Source organism: Chionomys nivalis, chromosome 19 (assembly GCF_950005125.1).
Source record: "Chionomys nivalis chromosome 19, mChiNiv1.1, whole genome shotgun sequence".
Classification (NCBI taxonomy): domain Eukaryota; kingdom Metazoa; phylum Chordata; class Mammalia; order Rodentia; family Cricetidae; genus Chionomys; species Chionomys nivalis.
Genome location: NC_080104.1, coordinates 58,635,403 through 58,646,435, shown reverse-complemented (window position 1 = coordinate 58,646,435; position 11,033 = coordinate 58,635,403). Strand labels below are relative to the sequence as shown.

The following is an 11,033-nucleotide window of genomic DNA, read 5'->3' as shown; positions in this document are numbered from 1 at the left end:
GACCCCACATGACTGTCAGATGGGTGGAGGGGGTAGTGAATGAATGCTTGGAGTTTGTTCAGCAAAAAAAAAAAAAAATCTGCCTCCCTCGTTCAGAGTTCAAGGCTCTGAATAAGAGGGGTTTGGAGCAGAGCTCAGTGACGGAGCACATGGAAGACCCTGGATACATACATCTTTAGAAGGGGACAGGCATTTCCAGGGCAGGTTGACTGGAGTCTTCAGAGGCACTAAGTCTGGAATAAGCACGTGTCAGGAGAGCGAAAACGAGTGGGAAATACCCTATGTGGGCAGAGCAGAGGGCCTGACAGAGAGGAAAGGACTGAGGCCACTGGTGTTTTCAAAGTGTCTGTTTAGAGACAGGCTTCCTCTAGAGGAGGCTAGCCTGGCCCGGATGCTGGAATTGAAGGTGCGTGCACCACTTCAGGCATTCTTGTGCTTTTCCCGGTGTCCTGTTCAAAGCCAGTGTCCTCGGCGGCGTCTGAAAACGGAGGAAGAGCAGAATTTGGGTCATTCCCTCGGCTCCCTTGGCTGTTGTGTTAGCTCTTGTATGACCCTGTGTCACACTACTTACGTTTCATTTTCCTATCTGCAAAAAAGGAAGTAATTCTTGTTCCCCTGGGTTTTCTCCTTTCGTCATCAAAAATGAATGAGTTAGGCCACGGAACACAAACAAAAGGGAAATATGTCATGTTTTGTAAGAGGCATCCATAAAAGTTGTGGAGTCTCTGGGCATCTTTATAAATGTAAAGGAAACATTTAAATGCTTAATAACTGCAGCCATAACAGGTTCGTTCCTCCTTTAAGTCCCTCGGACTTAAAAACAAAATAACGAAAATGGGATGCGGTTAGCTTTCAATTACTTTGGCCGCTGATAATTCAACTTATGGATTAGAGGATGAGAGCTGACTCATTTCACACGTCGTCATCAACTCTCCATGAAGTTTAAAAGGACAAAAGAAGAAAGCGGAATCGGGTAGCTTTCCGTGGTATTTCCACGTGTACGTGGGGAATTTCCTTTGAGACAGGGCTGGGTCGGGGCCAATAATAGCCGGTATCGCCTGACTGCTAATACCAAGCTGAGAAGGGGACTACCCGAGCAATCTCTGATTAAACACAGCGGCCCCCTCCCACCCTCGCCGCGATCAGGAATTTTCCTTTTTCCTCCCGCCCTCTCAGAAGGGGCTGAGGCAGCATCTGGCACCAGAATGCTAACATTTGTGTCGTGATTTTCTCTCTCGGGCACTCGAACTCGGGTGATTTCTGAAGGGATCAGGACCTACTGGTACCTTTAAAATTCTTTTTTTCTTTTCTTTTTCATTTCTAATTTGAGAATCTTTATCACCGGCTTCTCGCAGCCCAGGTCTCCCGGGTCTCTGTAAGACGCATAGCTCGCCCCCACTCTCCTCGCAGGCCTGTGACTCCTTCACTCCCTCGGTGTGCAAACGCCGGTGACTCACGTCTTGCACAGCCTGCGCCCCCCCAAATCACAACCCCCACCCCCAGGATCGAGCCCACAGCGCGCATCGTCACCCCGCCCCGGCAGCCTTGGAGGTCTCCGGGCTGAGTCACACAAGAGGACCACCCTGCTCGGCGTCCACACACATGCACGCGGTCCCCCCGTACGGCCTCCGCGCCGGCCACACCAACGCCCTTCCACGGCTCGCAACTTGCTACGCTCCACCGCCAGCGCTCGACCCCTTCTTCCCCCCTGAAATCACACCCCAAATCTCTGGGAAACCTAGAGCCGGCGGAGCTGGCCTCGGGCGGCCTTTGATGGCTTTGTTATTGTTTGGGTTTGAATCGATACGCCCCTCCCCATCCTTCCTCCCCGGCCGCGCGCGCCACCCAGCTCCCGCCTCCCCGCACGCCCAGCGCCCCTCCCCCTCCGTTTTGGCGCCTTTTCCTTCCCGCCACGTCGTGGCGGCGTTAGCGACCATTCTGACCGCGAGGCGCGGGGCGGGGCGGGGGCGGGGCCCGCGGCGCGTTATGCAGATGAGGTCGCTCCCGGTTGGCTGGAGCCGCGACCGCGGGGGTGGGGCCGGGGGAAAGGGGCGAAGCCGCCAGGGGGCGGAGCGGAGGGGAGCGGCCCTGGTCCCGCCGCCTCCCCGCCCCCTCTCCGCCTTCCGCCGCCGCGCCAGCCGGGCTCCCCGCCTCGGCCTCCCGGAGAGGCCCCGCCCCGTCCCCGCCCGCCGCGCGCGCCCTCCCCGGCGGCGCGCTCCGCCCCTTTACTCCTGGCGGCGGGGCGAGCCGGGCGTCTGCAGCAGCGGCCGTGGTGGCGGAGGAGGCTGGAGGGGAGTCGGCAGTGCCGGCGGCGGGATCGGCAGTAGCAGCAGCAGCAGCAGCAGCAGCAGCAGCAGCAGCAGCAGCCACAGACAGCAGCAGCCCTGGGTCCCGCGGCGCCACTCGCCCCGCTGCCTCCCGCACTGCCTGACCCGGCCGGCGAGACCGCCCGCCGCCAGCCCCGCCAGCGCCCTCGGTCGTCCTCTGACTCGCCCTCGGCCTTGCGCGCCAGCCGCAGCCCGAGCCGCAACGCCACCCGCAGTCTGAGCCCCGGCCGCCGGCGCAGCCCCAGCTCGCTCCGTCGCCGCTGCTGTTCGTCCCAGCACCGGCTCCACGCCGACACGCTGGAGGTGGGGATGCTCCTGTCTAAGATCAACTCCCTGGCCCACCTGCGCGCCGCGCCCTGCAACGACCTGCACGCTACCAAGCTGGCGCCGGGTGAGTGTCCCCACCCCACCCCGGGCGCGCGGGTCCGGGGGGCGCCCGGGGACCCCTGCGTGGGCCTCGCGCTTAGTGTCCCGTGCCTCCTCCCTAGGCAAAGAGAAGGAGCCCCTGGAGTCGCAGTACCAGGTGGGCCCGCTGTTGGGCAGCGGTGGCTTTGGCTCTGTCTACTCGGGCATCCGCGTCGCCGACAACTTGCCGGTGAGTGGGCACCCCGCCTTGGGGAGGGCGCGCGGAGGGATGCTTAAAACAGGAGAGGGAGAATCTGATGGAGATCCGGGGCTCTCTTCCAGGTGGCCATCAAGCACGTGGAGAAGGACCGGATTTCCGACTGGGGAGAATTGGTGAGTCTGAGCCGGCGACCCTCCGTCTGGGTGGGTGGGTGGTGACGGGCGTGCCGGAACCGGCGCGCTAACCCCTCGTCCTCACCCTTGCAGCCCAATGGCACCCGAGTGCCCATGGAAGTGGTCCTGCTGAAGAAGGTGAGCTGCGGCTTTTCGGGCGTCATTAGACTTCTGGACTGGTTCGAGAGGCCCGATAGTTTCGTGCTGATCCTGGAGAGGCCCGAGCCGGTACAAGACCTCTTCGACTTTATCACCGAACGGGGAGCCCTCCAGGAGGAGCTGGCTCGAAGCTTCTTCTGGCAGGTGCTGGAGGCCGTGCGGCATTGCCACAACTGCGGGGTTCTCCACCGCGACATCAAGGACGAGAACATCCTCATCGACCTGAACCGCGGCGAGCTCAAACTCATCGACTTCGGGTCGGGGGCGCTGCTCAAGGACACAGTCTACACGGACTTCGATGGTGAGCCAGGCCCCGGGGAGGGAGCTGCCCAAGGTGCCGGCCTGGAAGCCGCCGGCGGCCTCGGCTCCGGCCCTTTGTAAAGGTCATTGGGCTGCCGGGCTCACTGCTGGCAGGGGTGGGGCACAGGCGAGCTTCCCGACGTAGTACAGCCGGGGATTTCAAGCCGGCTGAACGAACCTGCAACATTTCTGGCGTGGTTGTAATATTTTTAAAGTGGAATTTAGTAAATTCCATGCTTTCCCGGCGAATACGAAGTCGTGGGCAACCGGCTATAGCCCAGATTTCTAAAGTCTGACCCACTTTTCTCACAGTGGAAGGAGGTGGAGCTGGTGGTGGCGGGAGATATTGATGCCGGTTTTGTAGTTTGTTTTGTTTTGGGGGGGAGTTTTAAGGTAGTTCTTAGAACTGCAGGTTTGTTTTGTTTTGTTTTTGAGGGTTAGGGAATCAGCCGCGGTTTCACTATACTTAGGGGTGTTGTGGGGTGACGAAGCCTGGAATGAGTGTTGTGAAATTAGATCTGTTGCTGGTTTGAAAATTAGTTGGGTGTCTCCCGCAGGGAGACTGAAAACCTATCATAGGGAGGGGCTTGGATCGCGTTCTTTCAGAAAAGGAATGGAGGGATACTAGATGAAAGCAAGAGGGTGGGTCGTGGTCTGAGTGGCTCACCCTAACAAACGACAGCCTTTCAAAACTGTGACTCTGGCTTGTGGTTTGGATTTCTTTGCCGGCGGAGGACGCTGGGTTGGGCTGCATTTTTTGTATTTAACAGTTAATGGCTGGCTGAGCTGTCCTCCCTTGTTTTTTTTTTTTTCTTCCCTCCCCCTGGGCAAGTCTTTGCTGCCCCCTGTTGAGCACCATGAGGCTAGCACTTTTTTCTTTTTTTCTTTTTTTACTATCCAAAGTTTGTAAACAGGAATCACGTGGTCTGAAACCAGCCCTGCAACTCTGCCTTTCCCGTCTGGGGAGGAAAGAGTGTAGGTGTTGTGTTTTGCTTGCGCAGAACCGCCCCACCCCCCCCAGGAAAGCTTCCCAAAGGGCACCCTGACTAGAGTGTGTATAAGGATCCCCTCCCGGGCGGGTCGGAATGAAAATCTGGACAGGGTCTGTGCAGTTCAAGGCTGTCCCACTGTGAGTTTTACTACTGCCCAGGGCCCCAGACTTTAGCTTTTGAAGGACTGTTTGTTGGAGAGGGAGTTATATAAAGGATTTCAGTTTAGGGTTAGGGGAAAAATGTATTTTAAAGCCGGGTGCTGGTGGCACTTGCTTTTAAGCTCTCTAGGCCTGGGCAGGCAGATCTCAAGGTCAGTGTGCTGAGGGAGTTCCGTGCAGCACAGCCAGGGCTGCAGGCACAGAGAAACCTTGTTTCAAAAAAAAATTTTTTTTCCCAAGAAGCTACTTGGACTAGTTTGCTTTGTTTATTTTTGCTAAGGCTGTTTTCTCTCAATTCCCTTGGCTTGCAGGAACCCGAGTGTACAGTCCTCCAGAGTGGATTCGCTATCATCGCTACCATGGCAGGTCGGCAGCCGTCTGGTCCCTGGGGATTCTGCTCTACGATATGGTTTGCGGAGATATTCCCTTTGAGCATGACGAAGAGATCATCAAGGGTCAAGTGTTCTTCAGGCAAAGGGTCTCTTCAGGTAACTTCCACAAAGCCCTTTGGTGGTCGGGACACTCGTGGGGGTTATTATATTTGGAAGGCTGGTTTTGAGAAGGCTTCCCACTCTTGAGATGGGGTTTCTCTGTAGCTTTGAAGCCTGTCCTGGATCTAGCTTTGTAGACTAGGTTGGTCTCAAACTCAGATCCTCCTGCCTCTCCCCCCCCAGTGCTGGGAATACAAGAGTGAACCACTAACCTGGTACTTTGTAGAAGAAAGTATGGGGTTGTGCCCTAGCCGTCATTTTTACTCATTTATTCATCTTTTTTGAGGAGATGGGGCCGCAAAGGAGGGCCCTGGCCTGCCTCTGATTTGATTTAGGAGACAGAGTTTAACTCAGTTCTGGTTGGTCTTGGAATCCTGTCTCAGCCCCTCCCCTTTTTCTTTCAGTTTTTGTTTTGGTCATGCTGGAATTGGAGCAGGTTTTATACATCCCACCCAACCACCAGACCAGCGTGGACCTGATCTCTTAACAAAGTTTAGAGAAAAAAAAAGTCAAGGGCTGTTTAAGCCACCTCCCCTTAAGGCAATAACTCTCTAAATATTGTGGTCCCCATGACCTCATCCTGAGTAGTGTCTGTTTGTAAGTTGGTAGATGAGTTGAATCACCTCATCTTGCTCGGTGGTGGCTCATCAAACCCTTGTCATCCTTCCTATTTCTGGTGAGTGGGTGTCGTGGGAAAGGCCCCAGCTATTTGAAGTTTGAAACCACAGGTTTAAGAGGGGAGCCAGTTTTTTTAACTGAAGGCAGACGCGGGCTTTCGGTATTGGTCCTTTCCCGCTAAGAGGACCCAGCAGTATTCTGAACACAGTCCATGCCTCTTTAAAAACCCAGACTTGAGGGCCTTGGGAAGACCTTTGCTTCTCAAAAACAAGTCGAGTGAGTCATCCTTAACCTCTGTCTGTGCCTCCTCCTGCAGAGTGCCAGCATCTCATCAGATGGTGTCTGGCCCTGAGACCTTCAGATCGGCCATCCTTCGAAGAAATTCAGAACCATCCATGGATGCAGGATGTTCTCCTACCCCAGGCAACCGCCGAGATTCACCTGCGCAGCCTGTCGCCGGCGCCCAGCAAATAGCAACCTTTCTGTCAGACGCTCCGGGCGGGACAGCTGTCTCTGGCTTCCAGGACCCTGCTTCATGCAGGGACAGCAATGACAACTCATTCCAGACTCCAGGTTCCTGGAGCAGCCTCCCACAGGGGAAAGAGATGCTACTTCATTTCCCAGGCCCCCATGCCCTCCCATAGACACTCTCACAGTGTCGAGTTTTGCTGGGCTCTGCAGAATCCTAGGGTGGGGGGTGGGAGTGGGTCAGAACCCTGCCATAAACCTTTAGTGACCATGAGACTTCGGGTCACCAGGATGGGCTAGGGTAGGGGAAAAAATATGTCGGGGGTGGGATTTAAAAAAAAAACAAAAACTAGCACCATATATTTAAGTCCCTGTCACCTCTTCCAACTCCTCTGAGTGCCTTCTGTGGGGACTCCGGCTGTGCTGGGAGAAATACTTGAACTTGCCTCTTACCTGCTGCTTCTCCAACAATCTGCCTGGGTTTGGTTCCCTACTCTTCCCTGTTCCCCTCCCCCCACTTCCTGTGAAAGGTGCCGTGGAAGAGGCTGCAGGGCCAATTGCTGAGCCACCTGCCCTTTTTCTGCCTCCTTTAGTAAAACTCCCAAGTGAACTGGTCTTCCTTTTTGGTTTCTACTTAACTGTTTCAAAGCCAAGACCTCACACAGTGCACAACCAATGCAACAACCAGACAAGTTGTAAATGTCTGTACAGTCGGCGCGGTAGCCTGGGAAAGGATTGTAGTTGATGCAATTTAAGAAAAAAAAAATGCCTTTAAGTTATATTTTATGTGTTGGGGTTTTTTGTTTTGTTTTGTTTCTGAAAGATGGCAGTTCTGGCCTGGAAGTCAATGTTAATGTATTTATTTATTTATTTATTTGGTTCCCTTCCTGTTCCAAGCTTCCACTGGCTATTGCCTAGGGCTTTATTGTCATGTTCTGTTTTTCTTTTCTTTTCTTTTTTTTCCCTCTTGACTTGGGGACCTTTTGGGGAGGGCTGCAATGCTTGCTGGGGTGAAGGGACTCCGGTGGGACAGCTGCTGTCGTCCCTTCTGTGGGGAGGCCCCTTGCCTGCTTACTGGAGTGGGTCTGGGCTCTGTCTGGGAAGGGGCATTGCTGACTGTACATAGATAGAAAGGCAGTTCCGGCCGGCATGATGTGCCTCCCGGATCCTGTTTGAGCAGCGTGTAGCCTGCTGGTTTTATCTGAGTGAAATACTGTACAGGGGAAAAGAGATCTTATTTTTTTTTTATACTTGGCATTTTTTGAATAAAAACCTTTTGTCTTAACTTGTGTTTTCCGTTCATTCATACAAAGACGTATACTTGGTCCAGAGCCAGGTAGAAGGGGCACGGAATCTGATTTCCTGGTGGGACACAGAAGTACAGGACTTTCTGGACAACCCAGTGTGCAATGGAATGCAGGCCTTCCCTGCCTGTGAGGCAATCTCTCCACTAAGGAAACATGCCCCAAAACAAGGCCCCAAAGTTTGGGGATCATCACCCTTATAAAGCAGGTGCAGCCAAATTGTAGATGTTAGACAAGACTCAGTTGGGATTCATTTTCCCCAACACGGCGTCATGGAAAGGACCAGCATTGAGCATTCTCTTGCTACCACTATCAAATGCTGGGATTACAGGCAGCACTTGTGGGTTGTATATGTGCCTTGGCTGCCCTGAAACTCTTAGATCCTGCCTGTGCCTTCCCTAGTATTGGGATTAAAGGTGAGTGTAACCTTGCCCAGCTACACAGGGATAGATTTTTTTTTTTTTTTTTTTTTTTGGTTTTTCGAGACAGGGTTTCTCTGTGGTTTTGGAGCCTATCCTGGAGCTAGCTCTTGTAGACCAGGCTGGTCTCGAACTCACAGAGATCCACCTGCCTCTGCCTCCCAAGTGCTAGGATTAAAGGCGTGTGCCACCACCGCCCGGCCAGGGATAGATTTTGAAGTCAGGTGGTAATCACCTGCCTAGCAGAATCCACTTGAGTCCAGAAGCTGAAGATTAGCATAGGACAGATCTCAAAATACGCCGAATAGCAGGCATGCTGATGTAAACCTATAACCCCAGCATTTGGAAATGGGAAGCTTCAAAATCAGGAGTTCAAGGTCAGCCTGGGATACAGGAGACCTCGTCTAGTCGAAAAGAGGACAAGCATCCTGTTGGACAGAACCAAATGACCCTGAGTGCAAGACCAGCCTGGGCCTCAGAGTTCCAGGACTACGTAGATCCTTTCTCGAAAGGTGAGGACACAGTGGAGATGGAGAGAGATGGCTCAATCTGGGATCAACTTGGGGCAGCCACACAGTGGCTCCCAACCATCTGAACCCCAGTTCCAGAGGATCCAGCGCCCTCTTCTGGCCTCTAAGAGCACTAAGCACGCACATAAGTCTAGACACAAAAACATGCAGACAGCACCCAATAAAGAGAAGGCACTAGCCAGGCGGTAGTGGCGCACGCCTTTAATCCCAGCACCCGGGAGGCAGAGGCAGGTGGAGCTCTGTGAGTTCTAGAACAGCCTGGTCTACAAAGTGAGTTCCAGCACAGCTAGAGCTAAACAGTAAAACCCTGTCTTGAAAAACAAAAACACAAACATTAAAAAAAAAAAAAAAAAAAAAAAAAACAACAAAAACAAAAAACCAGTGAAGCATTTTGTAGTCCAGGAAGGCCTTGAACTCACAGCCACCTCCCTGTCTCAGTCTCCTGAGCTTTAGAATCACAGGATCACAAATTTGGGCCACGGTGCTGGATTAGGGCTTGGTTTGGGTCCCGACATCATCAGTGAAGGGGTTGGACATTGACTCTGTGACTTGCTGCTACTGGCTTGCTGTAGGGTTTCCTCTGCAGCCTGCTTGGCAGCTTTTGTTATACTGGGAGATGGGACCCCCAATTCGCCTCACATGTTTGGTCTGAGTGTGTTCTAATATTTGACCCACTGCTGATTCATGTAAAGAATAAATGTTTCTTTTTTTTTGAGACAAGGTCTCATGTAGCCTAGGCTGACCTCAAATTGCCTAAATGGTCCAGGATAGCCTTGAACTCCTGATCTCCCTACAACTAGGATGGTGTGGCTGCCATCACCACACCCAGGTGTAAACATTGCTTTCTTGTTTCTTTATACTCATTGGTAACAGTTCCAACCTTCTAACCTCCCTGGGGGTCATCTTGACCCTTCTCTGTGTATTCATAACCTCTTGGGAACTTGGCCCCATGCACTTGTGTTTAGTGGAGAGTCCAGGCCACAGTGCCCTTCCTTGCATTGAGATGCCCTCTGCCGCTTCATCTTGGACTAGGTCCCAAACCCCAGCACAGCCTACATGCGGCTGCAGAAAGGAAGGAAGTATTTCTCAGTTCTTAGGGGGCTGATTTTCTGAAGTTCCCCTTTTTTCCTACCCCTCCATACCCTCCTCCTTCCTGTATACACACTGCCCGGCAGCTCCTGGAGTCTAGGCACGGGTTCTTTCCAGTAACATTGCGAGTGAACAGATGAAAGTTGCTGGAAATTTCTAATGAAATCCACCAGAGCTTCACCTTTCTTGCCCTTGAAATGAGTTGGGGGCCTTTCGTTCAGCTGTTGAGATCACTGGGGGAAAGACAGTGTCTGAAGAAAAACAAGGCGTTCTTAGGAAGAGGTCAGAGATCAGGAGATGGTAGATGGTTTGGTTTTCTCTCTCTTTTTATTTACTTATTTTATTTATTTATTTATTGAGACAAGGTTTCAATTCACTCTGTAGCCTCGGCTGGCCTGGACCTCTTTATATAAATCAGGTTGGTTTCAAACTCACTGAGATCCTCTGCCCCCTGGAGGGCTAAGTTTAAAGATATTTGTCACCACATCCTACATTTTTTTTTTTTTTTTTGAACAGCATCTCATGTATTCCAGGCTGGACTTGAACCCTGGGATTACAGTGTGTCCAGCTGAGATCAAGGGCTCCTCGCTGGTCTTCTTGTCAGGGCAGTTTAGGGACAACAGTTAAGGGCGTCCCATGGGGGATCCTGGGGAATCGCCTTGGACTTGGATTCTACCATTATCCCTTACTCTCCATGACCTGGTGATATTTTTTGGAACCAAGGAGGGGCCAACGTGTAGAAAGAAGGATCTGGTTCTCGATTGGGGTATTGGAAAGAATGGTTAGAGCTGGGCAGTGGTGGCGCAAGCCTTTAATCCCAGCACTCAGGAGGCAGGGATAGGAGGATCTCTGAGTTTGAGGCCACCCTGGTCTGCAGAGTGAGTTCCAGGACAGGCTCCAAAGCTACAGAGAATCCCTGTCTCAAAAATAAATAAATAAATAAATAAGTTTAGATATTATCGAGTATATGAACATGCAAATCTCTCCTGCCAGTTCAGGACAGTAACAGGCAGGTCCCAGCACGGGGGGTAGGGTGTCCGACTGTGGTTGTCACTTCTGTGGAGTAAGAAGGGGGTTGTGACCTGGGTGGGGAGAGAGGCTCAGCTCTTTTGGCACTGCCTTCTCTCCAAGAGGTGGAGACCAGAGTGTTTATGTCATTCTTGGTTTGCCTGGAATACAGCGTAGGTTTTTAACGTTGTAGGCTGTCAAGGAGGCAGGAGACGGGGTTGGGAGTGGTGGGGGGAGAGGGGGTGGATACACGACCTGGAACGTTCCAAAGAGGAAGCAGCATTTCACTGGCTTATTTTATTATATTATTATTGTTATTAATACTTTGAGACAGGGTCTCAGTATGTAGCACTGCCTGGGATCCGATGCCATGGTGGCGTGTGGGGGTCAGATGACAGCTTGCCAGAGTTTGCTGTCCTCCCACTGTGTCGA

At 52.6% G+C, this 11,033-nt stretch overlaps 1 protein-coding gene across 2 annotated transcripts; it reads left to right on the top strand.

Moving 5' to 3' along the window:
- The first annotated feature begins 2,335 nt into the window (after window positions 1-2,335).
- Pim1 (Pim-1 proto-oncogene, serine/threonine kinase) lies at window positions 2,336-7,530 on the top strand. Of its 2 annotated transcripts, XM_057752029.1 has the most exons (6): window positions 2,336-2,718; window positions 2,816-2,922; window positions 3,015-3,065; window positions 3,159-3,525; window positions 4,986-5,162; window positions 6,100-7,530. In XM_057752029.1, the coding sequence occupies exons 1-6, from the start codon at window positions 2,637-2,639 to the stop codon at window positions 6,255-6,257; spliced, it is 942 nt and encodes a 313-aa protein (XP_057608012.1). In that variant the 5' UTR covers window positions 2,336-2,636; the 3' UTR covers window positions 6,258-7,530. The 2 variants fall into 2 exon arrangements, with proteins under 2 accessions (XP_057608012.1, XP_057608013.1); XM_057752030.1 differs by lacking the exons at window positions 2,336-2,718; window positions 2,816-2,922; window positions 3,015-3,065; window positions 3,159-3,525 and adding an exon at window positions 4,631-4,653.
- Window positions 7,531-11,033: the final 3,503 nt, after the last annotated feature.